The sequence below is a fragment of the Gopherus flavomarginatus genome, chromosome 5 (genome assembly GCF_025201925.1).
Source record: "Gopherus flavomarginatus isolate rGopFla2 chromosome 5, rGopFla2.mat.asm, whole genome shotgun sequence".
Classification (NCBI taxonomy): Eukaryota; Metazoa; Chordata; order Testudines; family Testudinidae; genus Gopherus; species Gopherus flavomarginatus.
In genome coordinates this window covers 25821662-25845747 of record NC_066621.1, presented here as the reverse complement: position 1 = coordinate 25845747, position 24086 = coordinate 25821662, and the positions used below count along the sequence as shown (strand labels likewise).

Below are 24086 nucleotides of genomic sequence, written 5' to 3'. Positions count from 1 at the left end.
CATTCCCAGGACGAGTGGGACTGGTGGTGATACTGGGAGACTGGAGTGTCTAAGGGAATTGCTTGTGTGACTTGTGGTTAGCCAGTGGGGTGAGACCAAAGTCCTCTTTGTCTGGCGAGTTTGGTTTGCCTTAGAGGTGGAAAAACCCCAGCCTTGGGCTGTGACTGCTCTGTTTTAAGTGACTTGTCCTGAATTGGCACTCTCAGTTGGGTCCCACCAGAACCACATTGTCACACAAGGTCCCGCAGCAGGTCATTATCAGAGCCAGGAATGGATCCCAGAGTGAATTCCTGGCCCTGATGAAGTCAATGGCAAACCTCTCCTTGACCCAGCAATCACCCCAAGGCTCTGGGCACCAAACTCAGCACTCTCTCACCCAGACCTTGCTGTCTTCTGTTGAGGCAGTGGGGCTTCCCCCCTGGCCCAGCAGCCACATGAGTTGAGTGGCCAGAGCTGGTCCCTGGGTTTCCTGTTTGATGCTGCCTCTGGCAGGGACATCCAAGCCTGCTCAAGTGTTTCCTGGCACCCTTGGGGCTGCGGCAGGCGCTGGCAAAGGTTAATGGGATTCCCACCCCACCTAGTGCTCACACACAGGTTGTTTGCGGAGCCCGCTCTTTAATATCCTGAAAGCTCTTGGCTAACAATGCAGTAACGTGCTCTGCTCTGCTCCCAGCCGGCACGTCGATCCCCAGCCGGCATGTTGATCCCGAGCCTCTGGCGGGGGCACTGAGACCTTTGAGGCATTTGAACATGGTGAAGGCTGCTCCAGTGAATCCCTGATGTTCAAACAAGGTGATTCCATCCGCAAATCCTTGGGCGGGGGCAGGGGGGTGTCAAGATGACAATGCAAATACCCCAATTCCTGAGCAAAATACACATGCTGGGCTAGATCCTGAGCTGGTATAAACTGGCAAAGCACCATCACCTTCCATAGCACTGTGTCCATTTACACTCACCGGGAGCCTGGACTACACATCAGAACCCCCACAGCCCCCTCCCCCTGGGGCACAGGCAGGTGCAGTATCACTAACCCAGACCTACTGATGGAGAAACTGAGGCACAGAAAGGGAAAGTGATTTGTCCAGGGTCACCCAGTGAGTTAGGGCAGAGTGGGGAAATGACTTGGGGTGCTGAGATCTGGCAGTGATGGGCTGAATAGAAATACCATGGATGGATAGATATTAAAAACACCCGTGAGTATGCAAATGAATTGTCTTAATCTAGCTTCTCCTGTTTTCAAGGTTTCTCTGCTTCCTCCTTAGAGGACTGATCAGTTTCATGTTTTTTCTTTAGTCAGTTTCACTTCTGGGCTCTCCTCCCCTGGGGCAGGAACACTGGGCCAGACCCTCGCCAAGTCTAAATCCCCCTGCCCCTGTCCCAGAAAATGCAGTAATGTCGATTTACCCTGCTGAGGATCTGGTCAGCCTCACTGGCAGGGGTGAGCAGCGGTCAGTCCCTGCATTGACCAAGAACCACCATGGCTCCATGACAGCTGCCTGAGGATGGGTGAGGCCAAAGGATAGGAAATAACTGGTACCACTGGGGATAACTGATAGTTGTTTGCTGGTGACTCCTGACAATTACGCTCCCAGTGGGCCAGTGATGCTGGTAGCCTCCGATGCAGAAAAATGAGTGACCCACTCAAGAGTCATGTCTTCTCAGGCAACAAGGGGTCATTCTGCCCACTTAGTCTGACCGCATCCAGGGATTCCTACAGCCAGCCCATAGCTGGCAGTGGAGCTAGTGCGTATCCAGTCAGAGCTGGGGCCATGGTTAGCACTCAGCTCAGACCCATGGTCTCTGCCTGTGCACCTCCCGCTGCTCTCACTGGCTGGCCAGGGGCCTGAGCCAAACCCCAGGGAAGTCAGTGGAAAGTCTCCCCAGCCCCGATCCTCAAAGGCTCCTACATTCCACTGAAGTCAATGGGAGTTAGGGGCCCAAGTGCCTTTGAGGAGCCAAGGATTGTTCCAAGGAGAGGGACCAGCGGACTCGCTGTTAAATGAAGAGTTTCAACTCCCCATTGACTGTCCCGGCACCTCCTCCGCTCGGCTTGCACAATCTGCTGCTGATGGGGCCTTAACGAGCCAGCCAATTGTATCGGACAAGGCTCTGAAATTACCTTTCCTCCCACCAAAGTGTGTCACCTGCACGCAGCTGTCACTTGGCTCAGCTATTGAGGCCAGGTCTGCAGGGTTTGCGCTAACCGGGCCTCTGAGCCGCCTGGGACTGCTGGAGCCGAATCCGGGCTCCGGGCGTATGGTGAGGACGGAGAGGTGGATGCCGGGTGCTGCGCCTGGGGGAGGGGGTCGGCATTTGCTTTTCTAAGCTAAGGAGGGTTGGACCTGGCTGGAATGCTGAGGGGAAACTTCCCAGGAAGACACAGGGCTTAGCTACAGGTGAGGGGCTCCAGAGAGAGCAGCCTGGGTGACAGAAGAACTGTTACACACCCCTGAGCAATGCAGCCAAGCTGACCGAATACTCTAGCCTAGAGCAGGCCTCAGTGGCTGAGTCTGTGCTGGCCTTTCCCACATTGCGGCTGAGGGCCCAGTTGCCCTGATCGAACCTCCAACGGCTTCAGAATCCCCACAGCTGTGAGCAGAAGGCAGGGCCACCTTGGCCTGGTAAAGGTAAGCACAAGCCTGAATCTAGGGCAGGGTGAGATTTAGCCTCTACCAAGGAGCCCCTGGGGGTGGCACTACATGGGAGTGGGGGCACCAGCTGGCCAGCTTCTGATTTTCAGAGCTGCGAGAACCTGCAACTTCCAGTGGAATCTGGGGGGCTCAACATAGCAGGAATTCTGGCCTCAGGGTGGTGCTGGGTGCCTTGGAAGTCAGTCGAGGGGCTCTTCTGCCCATGCCCATGGCCTCAGCATGGCAGGGCCCAGTCCAGGGACAGCTCCGCCTCTGCTACGAGCACTGCCTAGGTGTCTAGGTGAACCACCCGGGAACCCTGGAAGGGGCTGTTTAGGCATACAGAGGCTTGGGGAGTGGGCAGTGTCATGGGCAGAGGAGAGCCTGGGCCAGCTCCACCCATCTGACTCCTAATGCCCCGGCTGGAAAATGGGGGGTATTTTCTGTGAAAAATTCTTGAAAGAAATCAGGACATTTTCATTAAAAGCCAGGTTCTGTCTGGCCCACCTGAGAGGCCACTTGCACACGCAAGCACTGCAAGCACTGCTCGGGCACACGTGTGCACGCACACAGCCACTTGGCAAACCTCTTGCAGGAAAACCAAGTGTTCCAATCTTAAAAGCCCAGTCTCCAGTCAGCCCATCTTGCCAGACTCCCCTGGCTGGGAGCCACACGGCTACTGCCCTCTCGCCCTGCCCGCACCTCGCTAATGCACTCACCCCAGGCCCAGCTGAAGTGCTTTCAAGGTTCTGGCGCTGATGTGGTGCGGCTTTGCCAGGCATCCCTTCAGTTGCTGCTGACCCTTGGGACCCTGCCAGACCCACCCTGGCGAGCCGAGGGGGAGTGGGACCAAACGAGGGCCCGATCCTGCCCCGGCCATACAGCTGCAGCTCCCATGGGCTTCCTCAGAGCTGTACGCACGTCTCTGAGCCCTGCACTGCACTGTGCCCACCCAGTCCGGTCACCCTGCAGAGGCAGTGTTGTCCAGTGATTATAGCCCAGGGCTGCAGGTCAAGAGATCTGGCTCCATTCCCAGCTTCCTCACTGACTGGCTGTGTGACCTTGAATGAACCCCAGACCTGCTTGGTGCCTCAGTTTCCCCATCCATGAGTTCAGCCCCCCAGTCCTCCAAGAGAAACTGCTCTGAACAGGCAAAGCCTTGTGTAACTGCAATAGAAATATTAATGGGTCTTGCTCCAGAAGCACAGATCCGGGGCACGGGAAGGAGGGGTGTGTGTGAGGAAAATACTTTGGTGTCATTGCCAAGGGGCACAAGTAGCCAGGCCAGCACTGCCCAAGGCAGATGGAGCCTACCCCAGTGCTGGGCTGCCAGGGATTGAGCCTGGGGCCATGTGAGGTGCAGAACCCCTCCACCCCCCGTGAGCTCAGCAGCGTTATCTCTGGACCATGGCTGCCAGCGCTGGCATGACCTGTTTCTAATCACAGCAGCAGCATTTCCATCACCGTCCGCACCTGGGGCCACAGCTTCCTTCCCAGGCAAAGGGGGCATCTCTCTTGAGGGCAAGTGCACAGTTCAGGCTGAAGGGGGTGGGAGCGGGCTGTTCCCACTGCTCCGAGCACGTGTAGCAGACACCCAGCTGCGAGTCCCACTGATGTTGTGCTGGGGGCAGAGACAAGCCCAGGAGAGCAAAGCCCCGAGACAGTCCTAGATCCCAAGGCCAGAAGGCACCACTGTGATTGTCCAGTCTGAGCTCCTGCTCAGCACAAGCCAGAGCCCCGCCACCAGCGACTCCTGCATTGAGCCCAGAACTTCTGCTTAAACCAGGGCAAATCCATTAGAAAGAGCCTATAGGAACTATTCCAGAACAGGTTACTCCACACTAGCCATGCTGGGTGATTTCCCCATGTCGACATGGCCTTGGGAATCTTCTTCCCATGTAGGTGCTCAGAGGCCATGATCCAGTCTCTGCTCACACCGACCACCTGGCCAAGCAGAGGAGGGGGAATCCCTTTAAAGGTGTGTCCTATAGAACTGAACAGGAAGCGAAACCCTTTCTCCAGGGTTTATAGATGTGAGTAGCCAATTCCATCCCTGATGCTGAACTTTATAGGGTCTTTCCAAAACCCGAGAGCCAGATCACTTCTCTATAGGCCTATAAAATGACCTAGGGAACGCAACTGCCACAGGATTTTCCCCTAAGGACGATGGGCTATTTTAATGCACTACTAGTGCTTCTAGTCTGTACTGAATGTTATTTGCTCTCTCGAGTGTAACTTACAACAGAGGCAAAAGCGGGAGGGTTTGATCACAGCTGAATGCCAGCAAGGCCTGATTCTGTAAAGTACTGAGCTCATGGAATGCTCAGCCCCTCAAGGGTCAGTAGCAGCTGTAATATCTATTTACTATTTGATGCCTCTTTTTCCCTGAGGGCCACAGGGTGGGCTCCATGGGTAGCGTTGCCTGGGCCTGATCCAAGTCCACTGGAGCAACAGGGGGATGTTTGGGCGAGGAGCTTGAACCCGCTGCAGAGGGAGCATCCAGCTGCTGTGACGGATTATTCCGTACCCTTGTACAATTGTAACGCAAGGGCGAGCTCCCCTGCCGGTGCTGCTCCCCCCTTATTTGCATAAGTAATTGCTAGCCTGTTAATGACTCATTGGGGATGCTGCCCACCATACAGCAGCACCAAGGAGCTGGATTGCACAGGAAACCTCAGCACAATCGCTTCAATACAGACAGATACAAATGGGCTGTGTCTGATACTGCAGGGGGCTGAGCTTCCTCTGCATTCACTGAGAGGCCTCAGAACCTGGCTATTCCTCTCGTGCCAATGTAACTGGTATCAAGATCCCAGGTCCTCAAAGGATCCCATTGGAAGTTAGGCACCTCGAAGGATCTGGGCTGAGGTATCGCTTATTTCCTTTCCTGTGCTGGAAGAACTGAACCATTTATACCGGTCTACCTGCATCCACACTAGGGGGCGCTGTGTTGCTGTGACTCTGGAAGTTCAGCTGACATGGTCCCCATTTGGGATGGAGGTCTGCGCCCAGTCTGCGGGGTGAGACCCTGTCTGACATCTTGTCCTTTGCATCGGTTAGTGGACCACTTCGCAGCAGGTACCACGCAGGAATCGGTTACACCTCATCATTCCCCTAAGACATGGGGATTCACAGATCGTGTGACCAGCCCCTCTGACCTCCTGCATCACACCTGGGATTCCTGCATCCAGCTTAGAGCCTGCAGCTGAACCAGAGCAGAGCTTTGAGAAAGACACACCTGACTTCAGTTTAAAAATCTCACATGGTGACTCCATCCCTGCCCCCATTGATAAGTTGATCCAACCATTAATACCCTCACCGTCAAAAATGTGCTCCTTATTTCTAGTCAAACGTGTCCAGCATCTGCCTCCAGCCGTCGGATCTCATTACTCCTTGGTGGGCGAGCTGGTAATGTAATAATGCCAGCGCAGTGCTGGTACGCTCGTCCTTCACAGGGGTAAACTGTGGCAAAGGGCTTTGACTCCAGTGCAAAGCAGAGACTGAGCTAAGAGACGCCCACCCCAGGTCCAGCCATGTGCTATGAGCACTGATCACTACTCTCCACGCCTGGCGAGGCGGAACGCAGCGAGAGCCGATGGATGGGGAGAGGCACCCCACAGTCACGGCTGGTTTGGTAGAACATTAATGGCAGCGTTAGTTCTCAAACCAGCCTGAATGACACTGGAAAGAAAAATTAGATCTTTTCCCCCAGAAAAACAGCCTTTCTCCCAGACAGCTTCGTTAACCCTTCCCAGGTGCTTTGTTTATTATTTCTCGCTCCTTCTACACAACCCCCCAGCCCTGGGCTCGAGGGGCAGGTTTGAAAAGATATTTAGGTGCCTAACGAAGAGATAGGTGTGCAGTGAGATTTTCAAAATGCCAGGTCACCAATGGAGCATCTGAGCCCATCTGCTGGCACCTTGCTGAGGAGACCCAGGCAAAAGCAAGGACCTGTTTGCTCGAGGTCTCTGCTCCCATCTCACGCAGGCAGTGGGCTGGGCATGGCACGTACAGACCCAGGCCAAAGAGAGAACTGGTGACCACCCAGTGGCCTTGGAGGACAAGAAGACAGGCTGGAAATCCAGAGGGGAATGGCCACCTCTGACCAGTGGGGCTGCACAGGGCGGAAACTGGAAAATGAAGTGTTTACTCCCCTGTTCAGTGAGAGGAAAATGCAGACAAGGGGATACCTTCCTCGGACATTGACAGCCAGGTGGGGCAATGGAAGATGCAGCACGGTTCTCCCAATGATCAGTGGCAACTTGCCACACAAAGAGAGAGCACCAGGGATTTCCTGTCAGGAACCCATGGCCACCAAGCACTGCCACAACACCCAGATTCCCCCTCCCCAAAGAGCACAGGCCCCTCCTATTTAGGCTAAAGGAGAATCTCCATTCATTTTTTGCAGTGTAGGGCTTATGACACCCAACCGAGAAGAGCTGATTCCACCCCTAGAGGGAAGTGTGTTATACATACTCTCCAGTTCTTTACACTATTTAAGCTTTGCCAACACTTGTGTCCCTTTTCCCACTAATAACGTGCATTGAATTGCATCAGAGAAATAAATATACATGTTGCTTATACACGGTGTCTTCTTCTAGAACTCAGTACAGCCAGGTAATGACTCATTTCATGATAGCGGCTTTTATTCTTTCACTGCGTTCTCATTGCTATTAGCCAAGGAGCCTTGGTATTTATCAGAAATATTTATACTCTCTTGATTGAAGACACCAAACACAATATCCAATTAAGGCTCATTTTCAGGGAATTGGAAGCGCTTGTCAGCCAATTTGAACTTTATCAGCTGACTCAATCTCCAGAGACGTCTGTTTCGCTTTTGGAATGACGCAGAGCACCCTCTAGTGGTTACCACTGACGTGAGCCAGCAGCTCACCTGAGACCAGGGGGGTGTTGACCAAGTGCCTGCTTTGCACAGCCAAGGTCATGAGTTCGAGCCCTGGTAAAGGGAGGCAGTGAGGTGTAATGGTTAGGGCACAGCCCAAGCAGACAGGAAATGCTGGGCATGTCCCTGACCTGCTGTGTAACCTGGGCACTGCTCCTTGCTATGCTTCAGGCTGTACAAGGGGGATAACGCCATTACCCACCAGCATGGGGTGCTCTAGGCCTGACTGACCACAGCGAGCACCACTGAGAACGTTACAAGTGTCGCAACTCGAGCCATCAGTGCTGAGAAGCGCAGTGGGCAGGGCCCGGTCTAGTGACCCAGGGCTCTGGATTCTATTCCTGGCGCTCCCTGATCTGCTGCAGGACCTTAAGCAAGATGAAGAGGACGCATCACTGATACAGAGTGAGCTGGATTGCTTGGTAAGCTGGGTGCAAGCAAACCGTATGCACTTTACTATGGCCAAATGTAAATGCATCCATCTAGGAACAAAGAATGTCGGCCATAATTACAGGATGGGGGACTCTGTCCTGGGAAGCAGAGACTCAAACAGATTTGGGGGTGAGTGGGGATGGACAATCAGCTGAACAGGAGCCCCCAGTGTGATCCTGTAGTCAAAAAGGCTAATGCAACCCCGGGATGCATAAACAGGGGAATCTTGAGTAGGAGCAGAAAGGTGATTCTCCCTCTGTATTTGGCAATGGTGCAACTGCTGCTAGGATCCTGTGTTCAGGTCCAGTGCCCACAATTCCAGAAGGATGTTGATAAATTGGGGAGAGGTCAGAGAAGAGTCACGAGAATGATTAAAAGATGAGAAAACCTGCCTTACAGTGATCAATTCAAGTAGCTCCATCTATTTAGCTTGACAAGGAGAAGCTTATGGGGTGACTTGATCACAGCCTGTAAGAACCTACAAGGGGAACAAATATTTGATCATGGGCTCTTCCGTCTAGCAGGGAAAGGTCTAACATGCGCCAGTGGCTGGACGTTGAAATTAGACAATTCAGACAGGAAATAAGGGGTGATTTTTTAAAACGGGTAATTAACCCCTGGAACAATCTCCCAAGGGCCACGGTGGAATCTCTGTCATGGACAATTTGTAAATCCAGCCGAGCTGTATTTCTAAACACTCGGCTCTAGGGATTGTTTGGGGGCAGGTCTCTGGCCTGCACTACACAGGAGGTCCGACTGGATAATCACCATGGTCCCACTTGGCCTTGGCATCTATGAAAGTCACTTTCTCTCTCCTCCCGGCCTTTGTCTGCCTTAGCTAGGCAGGCTGTCCACTCCTTGGGGACGGGCCTCCCACTGGGAGGCTGTAGCGCAATGGGGCCTGATGGTGCTACTGGAATCTGAGTAGTCAGCATGTTGGGCTTTGCAATGACACTGGACAGCCACAGATCAGGGCTGGTCTGTGAGGACATTTACCGACCAGCTATAATTACATGGCTAGATCTCTCCCCCGGACACTCCTCTTCCAGAAGAAGCATGTCTACATGGAGTGTTCTGTGTTACCCTGGCAAAGCTGTGTCGGTAAATTTCCCCATGTAGACGACCTCTAAGGCAAAATGACTGGACACAGGGCAGGTAGGCTCCCAGCTACACCAACCAGCGAGATGCAAGACCCACCTCTTTGATCCAGAATTCACTTGGTTCCAGTTAATTGCTGCGGGAGGTCCAATAGGGCGGGGCAGAGGTGGGGAGCGCTTCCCCCTATTGTGAGTGGAGCGGGAGGAAATTTTTTGCCTGAAACTTTTTCACCACAAACAGGGCAACTAAAACAGTTTGCAAATTTGTGTTGATTTCACCAAATTGTTTCACTTGAAAAAAATCAAAAGAGCCAAAATGGTTACACTTTGTGATTCAAAACAATTTTCATTTCAAAATTTTCTACCATTTTCCTTTAAGAATAATCTCAAAACACAACATTTTGTTCAACCCCAAATAATTCTTTTTCTGACTTTCTGGCTCACTGAAAATTTTCACCAATTTCATTTTCTCTCGACCCCCAGCAATTGTTTTTATACTTTTCAGACCTGCCAGCGAACCAAAAACTCCCTTTTTCGCCCAGCTCTAATTGTGACGAGTTTAATGTGACGTGGGGCTCTGGTTTGCATTAGCCTGGCACTCAGCGCACACAAAATGAACCCAACAAGAGTCCACTCTCATCATTTTTTATAAACCACAAAGATTATTTTTGTTCACTCATTAAAGCGCCGCTTCTTACACACTATATTGCAGGGCAGAAATTAACCAGAAGGATCATTGCAGCAGTGATGGGAAGCCTGTGAAATCACAAACCAGACTAAGTGTGGCTGTATTTACTTTCTGAGTTACAAGTCCTAAGGCCAGATTCTCAGCTGCTGTAAATCCATGTAGCTCCGCTGGAGTCAATGGACCTAGGCCAGTTCATCCCAGCTAGGGTGACCAGATGTCCCAATTTTACAGGGACAGCCCCGATTTTTGGATCTTTTTCTTATATAGGCTCCTATTACCCCCACCCCCATCCATTTGCTGTCTGGTCACCCTAATCCCATTTGAGGATCCGGACCAGTGTGCAAATCTGGGCTGATATCACTTTGTAAAGACAGCAAACACCACTGCGAGGAGCATGGCATATAAATGAATAGCTAGATGGCTAGAAGGGCGGGGGTGGGGCTGGATAGAGAGACATGACAGGGTATGTATGGAGATGGATGCATGGGGAGATGGCTGGCTGATGGAGAGATGGATGGATGGGAGGGTGTGAAAGGGGATGGATGGGTGGTGAAGAGTGGGACAGGTGGGAGGGAGGTACAGGAAGAGATAGATGGGCGGGAGGATGGATGGTGAAGAGATGGATGGATTGAAGGGTGTGTACAAGAAGTGATGGATGGGCGGGAGGGTGCATACAGGAAGGGATGGATTGGAGGGATGGATGGTGAAGAGCTGGACAGGTGGGAGTGTGCATACAGGAATGGATGGATGGATGGACGGACAGGTGGGAAGGTGTGTACAAGAAGAGATGGACTGATGCATGGGAAGATGGATGGGTGGATGGATTGTGAAGGGATGGACAGGTGGGAGGGTGCATACAGCAAGTGATGGATGCGTGGATGGGAGGATGGATGGATGGATGGTGAAGGGATGGACAGGTGGGAGGGTGTGTACAGGAAGTGATGAATGGATGGATGGAAGGAAGGGCGGACAAGTGGGAGGGTGCATACAGGAAGTGATGGATGGATGGATGGATGGATGGTGAAGAGATGGACAGGTGGGAGGGATGGATGGATGGATGGTGAAGAGATGGACAGGTGGGAGGGCGTGTACAGGAAGGGATGGATGGAGAAATGATTGGATGGATGGATGGATGGACAGGTGGAATAGTGCATACAGGAAGTGATGGATGGATGGATGGATGGATGGATGGATGGATGGATGGATGGACGGACAAGTGGGAGGGTGTGTACAGGAAGGGATCAATGGAGAAATGGATGGTTGGATGGGAGGTTGGATGGAAAGTGAAGGGATGGACAAGTAGGAGGGTGTACACAGGAAGGGATTGATGGAGAAATGGATGGTTGGATGGGAGGAGGGATGGATGGTGAAGGGATAGACAGGTGGGAGGGTGCGTACAGGAAGGCTGGGGCAGGGTCCAACCGCTCTGGTCAGGAGGGGTTCTGCCGAGGAGGGCTGTATAACACAAGCAGGAGACAGGCAGTGCACAAGGGATGCTGGATCTCAGCTCACCCCCACGCTGAAGTAGGCAGCAGGAAATAACAATGAAAAGAAGCCACAGAGTTGAACCAGAGAAGCAAAGCCCCTGAATGCGCCTGGCAGAATCCCCCGCCCCCTTCCAGTACTCCCCACGCCTGGCTGACTCTTCCACACGGACCAGCCAGCGCTCGCCCCTGCCCTGCTTTTCTCTCTGGTTTGTTGGAAACTCAGATCTCCCCAAGGCTCTGGAGAGCTGGGTGCACTGCTAATGTCATCCCACCCAGAGTGTGTCCAATCCTCCCCTGCCGCAGGGCCACAGCTCTGATGGGTGGGGGGCAGTCCATGCTGGCAGGGGATGGGGGGAGAAGCTACTGTCAGCTGAGGGTGGGGGTGGGATGTGATTCTCCTGCTCATGAAAATAAAGGAGAAAAGGTGCTAGAGACAGGTGTGATGTGCACAGCTGCTCTGCCAGTGCCCCTCAGTCCCAACCCGCAGCCCCTGCTAGCCCAGACCTGGGCTCCCCCCTAAACTCTGCGGGTGCCCCTCACTCCCGAGGCACCTGCCCAGCAGTGGGTCTGGCCCATTGTGGGCTGGCAGACATCTGAGAAGGGAGTCGGAGCGGGGAGACGAGAAAGAACTCATCACTTCTAACTGACTTCCCAGCTAACGAAGCAATCAAGAATGGACTGAGCCAGCCTGTGAACGGGACTGTGTGCTAGTGTAAATCACACTGCTCCCAGATTCCACCTCCGACACGCCCACGCAGGGCCACTGAAACCAAGTCAATTCCCCAGCTGTCCAGGAGGCCCTGCAATGCCCCTCTGGATCCCTCGAGCTGGGCTTCTGCTTCACTGGAGCAGACGAGAGCAAAGTCCTCCCCAGCATGCCTCGGCTGGCGTTACAGCAGGGAGGGGTCTAGCCGAAGCAAGGGGCGTTCGTGTGCTGGGCTTGCACTGGTGGCCCACCCAGGGCCATGCCATGCTCTGCACTGTGAGCCTCCCGCAGACTGAGTTGCCATAGTCCACCCTCGGGAGATGAGAGTCTCCTTGCCAGGCAGAGCTGGCAGGAGGCATTTCCTGCCCTGGGGCTCCAGGGTAGCAAGAGTCTCATCTGAGTTGGCTGAGACCTTCAAACTCATCCCGCTTGTGCAGCAAACAGATCTGAACCCAACTCTTCCTCACGGACCAAGCCGCACACATCGTTGGCTCTGCACAGACGGGAAGCCAGCCAGAGGCCTGCTGGCCTCCAAACAGCCACGCACTGAGGCAGGTGAGCTAATCACCAGGAAAAACGGCTCCCAGGTTCATCTGCCAGCAAAGCCTGGACAGACAACGACCACTGGTGGCTGGAGGGTCTGTCAGCGGCAGCACTCTGATCCCTGGTTCAGCCTGGCAGAGGTATCCTTGTGACCAGGGCAGAGGTGTGCACCAAGCCAGCAGAGTAGATCAGGGCTGGCTGATGCTCTGCTGTTATTAACTAGGTGGCAGGAATGCAGTGATCTAACCCTCTGTCCCTTCTGGCTTGTCTCACTGTCTAGCAGTGTCCTGGTCTCTTTCTCATGCACACAGATATCACCCTGAGGACCGACCTTGAAGCATATGAAAGTGTGAGGGAGCCAGGAGGCTGCCAGTGTCATGGCAAGCAGAGTTCAGCTCATTGTGTGGGGCTTGCTCCCCCTGAAACCTGCTGAGCAAGAGCTCCCGGAGCAGCGCCGAGGCCAAAGGGCTAACACCAGCCTGCGACGTGGCACCAAGCTGGAGCCGGAGCAGGGAGGCATTCTGGCATCTGTGCTGGGCACTGCTGCGACCGCTGCTGGACCCTGTGTCCAGTCCTGAGGCCCCCAGCTCAAGGAGGATGCTGCTCAGTTGGGGAGGGTTTGGAGCACGAGTGGTTGGAGAACATCCCTTAAAGGGAGAGACTCCAGGACCTCAATCTGCTTGGCTACAAGGAGGCCCTGGGGCGGCTTGATCACAGTCTGGTACCTTCGTGGGGAACAGCAATGGGATAACAGACGCTCTAGCAGCTGGACGTCTAACAAGAGCCAGTGGCTGACGCTGAAGCGAGATAACTGCAGACTGGAAGGAAGGTGCCGAGTCTATTGGGTGGGGGGGAGGGCATTAGCCAGTGGAACAACTGACTAAAGGGCACGTGCAGTGGGTTCTGCTTCACTGCAGTTTGTAACTCGGGGGGAGTGGGGGTTCACTGCTCTAGGGACTCTTCTAGGGCCTGTGCTAGCCAGCGAGTTGGACTAGATGATCACAGTCGTCCCTCCTGGCTGTATTCGTGATAAAACTCCTGATACATGAACCGCACACACACATGTGCACACACTCACACAGGGACACACACACATGCACACGGACATGCACACATGTGCACACCCTTACACAGGGACACACACACATGCGCACACACATGCATTCAGCTCTTATGTCACAAGGGCCCTTCCTACTCTTTTCAATGCTGACAGCTCCCCACTTCCTCCCACAAGCACTTCCTTTGTCACAAACTGCGTGGCCTGTCCTGCTGGCAGGCATCGGTGAAACAGCCCCTCCCGCGGAGAGCCCCAGAGTGGGGCCCAGCTGTCCGCACAAGCTCTTTGTGCACCCGAGTGGAGAGCCCGGAGTTGTCAGGCTGGAGCCAGGGACATGGGAGCCCAGCCCAGAGGGGTCTCTTCAATGCCAGGGGAGCATATTGTGGGAACATGGGTCTTGGGGGGTTCTGGAGGAGAAGGGTTCAGGTGCGATGGTTCTACTGTGTGTGTGTACAAGTGTATTTGTGTGTACATGTGTACATATGTAAACGTGTGTGTATGTGTGTTTGTGTGTCTGCTGATGGGTATGGGCTTGTGTCTGAGTGCTCACATGTATCTATGCGTTCATGTATGTTCGTGTCTAGTCACACACGTGTGCCCACTAATCACTGGAGCTCTCTGTTATTAACCACTCATGTTCAAATACCCCAACTCCGGGGCTGCTGCCCCCAGCACTCTCTCCCCTACTCCCCCAAGCCTGGGTGGCTGCAAGGCAGAGCCGCTCTGATCACCGCATCATTCACAACTGATGACTGTGGGCCCGAGGAGCAGCCCACGTTGCTGTGCATGGCACTGGGCACGTCAGCCTCGCATTCGTACTCCTGGTGGCTGGTTATGTCAGTCTGCAGGGCCTCTCCTCCCAGGGAGAGCAGGAGTAACACTGTACGCTGTGTCTGGTTTTCTGAGCTCAACCAAGCTTGGGGCAGGATGTAGGGTGAATCCTGCCACTTCCCCACACCCTACCGGGCTGTTCCTCCAGACTTTCCTTACTCATTTTGCTGGATATTTTGCCCTTTTCTGGGGACCATTCAATGAGGCTTTCAATGCGCTTTGCAGACAAGCCCAGATTCCCTCCCACAGTTCCCATGCCAGCAGCATTAACCTCCTTTTGCAGATGGGAAACTGAGGCACGTCACAGTGCACAGACTCACCCGAGGTTACAGAGCAAATCAACAGCAGAGCTGGGAATGGAGCCCTAGTGGCCACAAGCTCTCACCACTGATCCTAACTGCCTCTCTCACCTCTGTACCCCACCCAGGACCCAGCTACTCCCACAGAAATAGGAAAAAATGGCACAGTTCTTACCTCTCTCCACTGCTTGGTCTCTATTCCCTGGGTGTACAGCACACACACTGTGGAGAAAGAGAACAGGACGCAGGTTAATGTGGGCAGTTGGACTGGCACGCGCCTCTCCTTTGGAGCATCTGGTCCAGCAGACTGGAACCTTCCTCCCACTCCGAGGAAGAAGAGGGTGGGGCTCTAGTATCGCCTTTTTGATTTGGAAGCCAAAGATTTTGGTCCCTCAAGGGGATCTCTCTGGCTCCCCTCCCCCCCCCCCACACCTCCCCACTGGTCAGCATTAGCTGCATCACAACTAGCACCCAGCAGCTCCCACCAGGGCCCCATTGCTCTACAGGCTCTACTAAGAGATATTCCCCACCCTAAACAGACCAGACAGACAGAGGGTGGGAGGGGAAATTGAGGGACAGAGAAAGGAAGCGACTTGACCAAGGTCATCCAGCCACTAGTGGCAGAGGCAGGAATAGAAGCCTGAGTCCCAGCCAAATGCCCTGCCCATGGGGCCACACTGGTTCTCCATCAGTGCATGCATTAGTGCAGACATCGTTCCTACCATGCCCTGCTCTGAGCAGTTACATCCCTCAGACGCCTGCTGCCCCCCTGCCCCACGGATCAGCACCAAGGAGGCTGAGTCTAGGCCGAGCTGCGTAACCCAGATTCTTCTGAAATGGTTTCAGCACAGGCCAGGCCTTCCCCAGCACTTACAGGGCATTGCTCAGAGGCTTGAGCAGAGTCCCCATGCCAGCCTGGCATGTGCCCAGAGTAGGGGCTGCTAGCGCTATCCAACTGCCTTTAAAGAAGCCTAGAATCACTGATCAGACCCAACACACATGGGACCAGAAACTGGGGACCTCTGTTCTGGGTGGGGGAAGAGCAGGGGCCTCCCCCAGCAGGGCTGACAGGAGCCATGCTGAGCTTGCCCAGCTGGCAGCGTCTCCACCTCAGGGAGTGTGGAACGAATCACCGCAGGGGATCTGACACGTGGCTTTGTGCCCAAACTCCCTTCCAGAGCCTGCGCCCTGCACCCCCTCCTGCACTCCAAACCCTTCATGGCCAGTCCTCTGCCTAGAAGCAGCAGGAACATGTCGCCGCTTCTGGGGAGCCACACAGAGCCAGGTAGGGAACCTGCCAGGCCCGTGCTAAGCAGACTATAAACTGGACTTTCTATGAAGATTAGAAATGCCGGTTTATAGGGCATTCTGGTTGGTACAGGGCCAGATAATACTGCTTTTCCTGTATTCGAACTGTAGGGACATGTTCCGTGTTCGGACTTTACTGAGTGCTTGCCGGGAGAGAGACGTTAGCTAGTGCGAAGGGCTGGGCTCCAACCGAAGGTGTGAGGCTCGGCCCCACAGGAGAGGTCCATTGACACCAGGTGGACTATTGGGAGACGTTGAAGAGGATGAAAGATGTTGGCCGTTCTGCCCTTGTATGGGTCATGAGTGGATTCCTCCCACTGGCTGAGTTTACAGCTCAGAGCACACGGCAAGAGGGGGATAAAAACTCCTAACAAGGAGGAACTGGATCTCTGTGCTGCTTGGACTCGGGGGAAGGGGGGAGGGACCGTGAGGTATACTAGACATAAGTAAGAGATCTCCAGGAGCCTTAAAGGACGTATACAGCTTGTTTATTATAGAAGCTTCTACAGTAGAACCTCAGAAATGCGGGAATGGAGGTTGTTCGTAACTCTGAACAAGACATTAGGGACATCAGCCACGGGAGCGGGGTTGGGGCTGCAGACGTGGGGGGCGGGGTCAGGGCTCCAGGACGGTGGGAGAGTCGAGGTTTCTGACCCTCGGGGTGCCAGGGCTCCCAGCAGGGGGCTCAGGGCTTCTGCCCCACACCAGGGCTCAGGGCTTTAGACCTGGGGGAGTGCCTGGGCCCATGGTTTCAGCCCTGCAGCTCCATTCCCAGCTTCAGCCTTGCGGGGGACATTGGGGCTCAGGGCTCCACACAGCTCTGCTCCCGGTTTCAGCCAGGGCAGGCACAGGGCTCAGGGCTTTAGCTATGTGGGGGGAGGGACACTGGGGTTGAAACTAGTGCTCCCCTCATAGGTAAAGCTCCAAGACCCGGAGCCCCCCTCAGGCCTGAAGCCGGGAATAGAGTCGTGGGACTGAAACACTGAACCACGGAGTTCCCCCCTGAGTCTAAAGACCTGGGCCCCAGTGTTCCCGAGGGTCAGGACCCCACCCCCGCCGAAACCCTGACTCCTCTGTCAATAATTCTCATTTCCTTTCCCTACTTAATACATCTGTAGACAGTTTGTTAGAGGATTGGCTGCAAGCCTTGTCCTTGGGGTGAGATCTAACGTGCAGCTGAGCTGGGGGAAGTGACTGGTCCTTTGGGACTGGGAGTGACCTGAACTTTGCTGGGGTCTGTGGTGAGGGACCAGCTACCACAAAGGTGGATGAGCGGCGAGACAAATTGGCATGCCCAAGGGGACTGTCTGCGACTCCATGTTCAGGCCGTTGAAGTGCCAGAGACGTTCACACTTGATACTTGGCTGCTGAAATCTAAGCACAAAGCTCAGCCAATGTGGGGTGTAGGCCCTGCTCCCGCCAGTCTGCCCTGAGGTTGGGACGCAGGCTCTTGTCTCACTGCAGGCAGCTGTACTGGTGGTTTCAGTCGGTAGGAACCAGCCTGAGATCCAGCAAACTCATCTCACACAGGGGCACCAAACAGTCACTTCTGGCCTGGACAAGACCTGAATCAGTGACAGAGGCTCTGCGGCCCCAACCCCCAGCCCTGGAGCCATCCAGTGCCCCCTTCCCCCCCATAACTGCTCCAGTGCAGCCTCATGTGCACTCCCATGTGCTTAACGTGACTGTCCATGCAGTGCCATGTGCTGGATGACATGCTGCCTCACAACATCCTTTCCCCAAGTCTCTGCTCTCTGGAGGCTGGGCCAGGCTCATGCTGCACCAACGAGTTAAAAGCTAACCCGGGGGTATTTCTGGCTCATTTCACACCCAGAACCAGGCTGGGGACTTCATAGAGGAAACCGAGAGCTGAGAGGCACCCTCAGCAAATTGTCATTTGGAGACAAGTCAAGGAGCTGTGGGCTCGATTCTAATGCTGTTTACTGAATGGAGCAGCTGCTTACGAGGCCAGGGCATTTGGCTGGGCTTGGGGCAGTTCATCCCGGGAAGGTGAATTTCCTAACGACGCGGCACACTCTGCACTCAGTACTAGCCTGCTGGACCCTGCTCCAGACCAGGAGCGCCCCAATCCCCAGCACTGAGCCCCGCTGCCCCCGAAGTCCTGCGCTCAGTGTCCCCTGCGAAGGGTTCTCTGGGGTTGGGCTGGAGAGGATGTTCCCAGGGCGCTGCATCTCCCTTTCCTGGAAGGTTTCCTCCCAGCCTCAGGCTGACTGATCCCAGCTTGTCCATTGCTTGCCCTGCCCCCGCTGCTGTGCATGGGGCTCACAGACCAATGTGCGCAGGCCTCTGGCCACAGGGCCCTGGCTGCTCCAGTGCTGATTTACCCCACCCCAGCTCTCTCTGGGACCCCTGAGCAACAGGGAGCAGGAGACCCTGAGACCCTTCCCTGAGAGCCCACCCCCTAAGCCCAAGTCTGCAGCCCCCGGAGGCGGAGGGGGTTTGAAGAAGGCCCCCACCTTTGGGACCCCTAGCTCCAACCCCTCAGAGTCCCCACATGTGCATTCCGGTCTCCTCTCACCAGGGTTAGCAGCAGTTGTACAGGAGACCCCTAGCCGCCCTGGTCTCCCTTAGCACGTCACCACCAGGATGTGGGCAGTCAGACCTAGTGGTCAGAGCAGGAGCCAGGGCAGAGTCCCAGACAGGCCAGAGGGCAAAACCGAGAGTTGAGCGAGATCAGACATGGGAGACAAACTTAGAGCAGAACCACGGATCGATAACCAGCTTTGGGCCAGGGCAGCGGGAAGCTCTCCGACCACAGCCAGGTGGGTCTGTCCTATGGACGACTTGCTGTGCCCTGTGCCCCGAGCCCCAGCGTTCTGCCAATCAGCTCCCAGGACTGGGGCCTCTGGCTGAGGCCAGCTCCTTGTCTGACCCCAAGTGGCAGATTGGATCTTACAAGTGCTAAAGCAGCCCCAGCCAGCACAACCCCTCTCGGTACTTACTTGGGTCAGACTTGGAGAAGGTGTCCTTGTCCAAGAGGTGTCTGGAAGGAAGCAGAAGAGAACAAGTTATGGTGAGACTCTGGCTGCTCCTCAGCAAAAGGGGTCCCCATAGACTGTTTCTGGGCAGAGGCACTTCACAGCCCTGCCAAGCTCCAGCCTGAAGTGGGCATGACCCACATCTGGGTCGTAGCTCCCTCCAGCTGGTAGCCACCTCTAAGCTCCGGGCCTTTCAACCCCTGCCTCCTGTTCAAACTGCTCCTCTTCCTTGGCTGCCAACGCAGCTCAGTTCTGGTGTGCAGCACTCCCTGGCCTGAGCCCCTCAATCCTAGCCCTGGGCTCCCACCCCACACACTGCTCAGCTGATGTATTTCACTCCTCACCCATTGCCCCTCTGCTATTCCAGTCCTGGGGACTCTCACACCCAGGTCTGCCAGTGACCCTCAGTCCTGACCTCCTGATCTGGGCTCCCCACTATGGCTGTGCCAATGCACCACAGCCCTTGACTAAGACAGGGCTTCTCTGTACTTCCACAAATGCCAAGAAAGTCCAGGAAAAGCTGCTGCTACCACAAATATGCCAAACCCAACATTTGCCGCCCCATCTCTCCACCAGCGAACTGCAGGGCTCAGCCAGACCAAACACATCACAGCAGGGCCTACGGTAACAGCAGCATGGCCACTGATTCAATGGCCTCAGGCATCCCTGCTCAGCCACCACTGTCATCCCCAGGCCCTGGCCTGTGTGAAATGAATTCAGTGGGTCTCTGGCTCCTTTCAAACACACAAGCGTTGACAGAAAACCAACATGACAACTGACTTCCTCGTTTGCAGCCTCAGCAGAGAGCCCAAGGGTGAGTGGGCTGTGGAGACTGGAGGACAGACCTGACAGGGCAGGGCTGAGATGCCCTGGCAGAGGTCAGTGGTAGGAAGCCTGGCTCTCCCGGGCTGTGATGAGCAGTGTGATTACTGATGCTGCGGTGGAGCCTAGGTGTGCCAGCGAGGGTCAGAGCCCATCACACCAGGTGCCACACACATGTAATGAGAAGCCAGGCCCTGCCCTGGTGAGCGTACAATCTACGTAGCTGCCTGTTCACTGGAGACACCTGGCACCATCAGCCAGCGAGCCTCGGACCTCAAAGGAAATAAACGAGCACTCAGGAGCTGTGCTTGCCAGCACAGGTGTGCCAGACCCCAGCTGGTGTAAACCAGCACAGATCCCGACAGATCAGAGCAGCTGATCTGCAACATCTGCGCGTCAGTCCATGGTTTTCAGCAGTTGCTGGTTCTAGAAGTGAGAGAAGGCAACCCCACCCCAAGTCAGTATTTTCTCTCTGTCTCCATCCCCTCTCCTCCTCCCTAGCCCCAGAGCAGGCAAGTTATCAGAATATCACATGTGCTTCCCATTACTGTCTCCTGATACTTGGGATTTACCAGCCCTCTCGCTCTGGGGAAGGGCTTCCCCTGCTCACCAGGCATCTGCAGTGGGCTCAGACACCGGGGAGGGGGATCCAGCCACCGGCGTAGCAGAAAGGACGATGCGCTTTGCATGGCAGCCCCTCAGGCAGGAACACATAGAGCTGGCGAAGCTGCATCCAGCCCCTTTCTCCACACAGCGGGGGGAGCTGAGCTCCACCGAGTGCTGCGCGTGGTACAAGGAGCAGGACTGGCTGGGCCGTGGCTAGGATACAAGATTGAATTGTTGCGCTGAGGGAATATCCCAAGTAGGCTTTGCTAATGCACAAAAAGCAAAATAGTCCAAGACCTTCCCGGAGCCTCAACCCCTGGGGTCTCCTGGGGAATACAGAGACAACAGGGCTCTACCAAAGGGAGCGGGTGGTGCTGCAGGGAAGGCTGAGGGTGCTCTGGTGCTACCTCAGTATCTGGTCTGAGGCTGCTGTTTAGTGCTTTGAGATCCCCAGTGATGATCGCCATTACAGCCTGCAGATTATTGATTCCTCCATTGATAAGATGTGCATTTCCCTTCGACCACAGGAAGACTGTCAATCAAAACAATGGTCCAGACCCTCCATGGGTGTCTGCAGCTGTTGCTCTCTGGTTCAGATGTTGCACTCAGTTACACCAGTGTAAATCAGGAGTGAACCCACTGGAGAGATTTCAATGGTCTTACTCTGGATTCACACCACTTTGACAGTTCTATTGTCTCACCAGTGTAAATCAGGAGTGACTCCACTGGGCCCCGTTCTCCTCTCATTCCCCTGGTGTAAATCAGGAGTGACTCCAGTGAAGTCAATGAAGGGACACTGGGGTAAGGGAGAGAACCCAGGCCCTGCTCTCAGTCAGTGCTCATGCTCCTTCCCAGAGGATGCAGCCCTCTCTCAGCACCATGCACCCTGCAGCACCCTACATGGCCTGATGGGCAATACCAGGCCTCAGACACTTGGCACAGGGGACACTCAGCCTCTGTCCCCATTGCCCAGCTGCCTAGCGCTCTCGGGAGCTGCTGGAAACCGACCCAAGAGCAAGCACCAGCACAGGAACAGCCAGGATGGGGAGGCAATGGCAAGGGATGTGCCACATGCCATGGTGAAGACTCAGCGGGGCTGCTCTAGCAAAGCTCCCTGGCATGGCAGGGGTTAAAGAAAGTGCACCCCTCCTCTTCCAGTAGCTGAGCGTTTCCACTCCTCACAGTGAATGCACCAGATCCTGCCCCCTGTCATAAACAGATAGCTAAGGGTTAATGTTCTTTTACCTGTAAAGGGGTAACACCAGTAACCTGAAACACCTGACCAGAGGACCAATCAGGAAACAAGACTTTTTCAAATCTGGGTGGAGGGAAGTTTTGGGTGTGAGTCCTTTGTTCTTTGTCTTGTGTCTGTTCCCTCTCGGCTCTGAGAGTGATTTTTCTATCTCCTGGCTTTCTAATCTTCTGTTTCCAAGTTGTAAGTACAAGGATAGTAAGACAATAGGTTTATATTGTTTTCTTTTGTATTTACATGTGTGTAGTTGCTGGAATGTTTTAAATTGTATTCTTTTTGGGATAAGGCTGTTTATTCATTTTTCTTTTAAGCAATTGACCCTGTATATTGTCAACTTGATACAGAGCCTATTTTTAATGTCCTTTTTTCTTTCTTTTTATATAAAGCTTTCTTTTTAAGACCTGTTGGAGTTTTTCTTTAGTGGGGACTCCAGGGAATTGAGTCTGCAGCTCACCAGGGAACTGGTGGGAGGAAGAAGTCAGGGGGGAAATCTCTTTGTGTTAGATTTACTAAGCCTGACTTTGCATACCCTCTGGGTGAGGGGGGGAGAGAGATTAGCTCTCTCGGTACTTGTGTTTCCAGGACTGGAAGCAAGGAATCTCCTAGGGTCGTCCAGGGAGGGGAGCCTGGGAGGAAGTAACAAGGAAACAAGGGGAGGGGGTTATTTCCCTTTGTTGTGAGACTCAAGGAATCTGAGTCTGGAGGTCCCCCAGGGAAGGTTTTGGGGAGACCACAGTGAGCTAGGCACTGTATAATTCCTGGCTGGTGGCAGCATTACCAGGTCCAAGCTGGTAACTAAGCTTGGAGGTTTTCATGCTAACACCCATATTTTGGATGCTAAGGTCCAGATCTGGGAAAAAATGTTATGACACCCCCCCACTGGCTGATGGGAGAGTCCCTAGCACCAAGCTGGTGGATCAGCTCTGCCATTGCCCAGCTGGGAGATCTGACCATGAGTTGCACCGCCCCTTCGGCATGGTGATCAGGAGTGAAGCACTCACTCGGGGCATCCCCACACCTGCAGGGCAGTGAGGAGATCACTCATGGCTTTCCCACACAGAAAAAGAGCAGGCAAATTGGTTGAAACAACAGTAAAAAACAGAATCATCAGACATATAGACGAATACGATTTGTTGGGGAAGAGTCAACACGGCTTTCGTAAAGGGAAATCATGCCTCAACAATCTACTAGAATTCTATGAGAGGGCCAATAAATGTGTGGACAATGATGATCCAGTGGATATAGTGTACCTGGACTTTCAGAAAGCCTTTGACAGGATCCCTCACCAAAGGCTCTTAAGCACACTAAATAGTCATGGGATAAGAGGGAAGAACCTCTCCTGGACCAGTAACTGATTAAAAGACAGGAAACAACAGTTGGAATAAATGGTCAGTTTTTAGAATGCAGAGAGGTAAATGGGGGGGTCCCCCAAGGATCTGTACTGGGACCAGTGCTGTGCAACATATTCATAAATGATCTAGAAAAGGAGGTGAACATGAGGTAACAAAATTTGCTGTTGATACAAAATTATTCAAGCTAGTTAAGTTCCAAGTTGAATGTGAAGAAATTGCAAAGAGATCTCACAAAACTGGGCACCAATATGGCAAATGAAATTCAACACTGATAAGCATAAAGTAAAGCACGTTGGAAAAAATAATCCCAACTATACATATAAAACGATGGGGTCTAAACGAGCTGTTACCACTCAAGAAAGAGATCTTGGAGTCACTGTGGATAGTTCTCTGCAAACATCCACTCAATGTGCAGCAGCAGTCAAAAAAGCAAACAGAAGCATTAGGAACCATTAGGAGAGGGAAAGATAATAAAACAGTAAATACAATGCCACTATATAAATCCATGGTACGCCCACACCTTGAACAGTGTGTGCAGATCTGGTTGCTCCATCTCAGAAAAGATATATTAGAATTGGAAAAGGTAAAGAGTGGAGCCATAAAATGATTAGGGGTATGGAACAGTTTCTATATAAGGAGAGATTAAATACACTCGGACTATTTTTCTTAAAACAGAGATGACTAAGGGGGGGGGGAATGTGATAGATTTCTATAAATCATGACTGGTGTAGAGAAAATGAATAGGGAAGTGTTATTTACCCCTGCACACAACACGAGAACTAGGGGTCACCTGATGATATTAGTAGGTAGCAGGTTTAAAACAAACAAAAGGAAGTATTTCTTCCCACAATGCACAGTCAACCTGTGGAACTCCTTGCCAGGGGATGTTGTGAGGGACAAAACTCTACAGGGTTCCAAAAAAGAACTAGAGAAGTTCCTGATGGATAGCGGACAGGATCGGCTAACAGGGTTTAGAGGGGGAGTGTGGGGGTGGGGGCTAGATGCATGTAATATTCTTTAAACTTAAAGCCAAAAACACCCCCTGATAAAAACAAAACATCAACAAAGGGCCCA

At 53.6% G+C, this 24086-nt stretch overlaps 1 protein-coding gene across 4 annotated transcripts in view; it reads right to left on the bottom strand.

The window, feature by feature from the left end:
- Positions 1-24086, bottom strand: part of LOC127052485 (copine-5) — a 225393-nt gene that overhangs the window by 178856 nt on the left and 22451 nt on the right. For all 4 annotated transcript variants that reach the window (XM_050956208.1, XM_050956210.1, XM_050956209.1 and 1 more), the window contains exons 2-3: positions 18945-18985; positions 14849-14895 (exon numbers count right to left, since the gene is read on the bottom strand). In XM_050956208.1, the coding sequence (XP_050812165.1) occupies positions 14849-14895; positions 18945-18985 (88 nt within the window). The remainder of the gene's footprint in view (positions 1-14848; positions 14896-18944; positions 18986-24086) is intronic.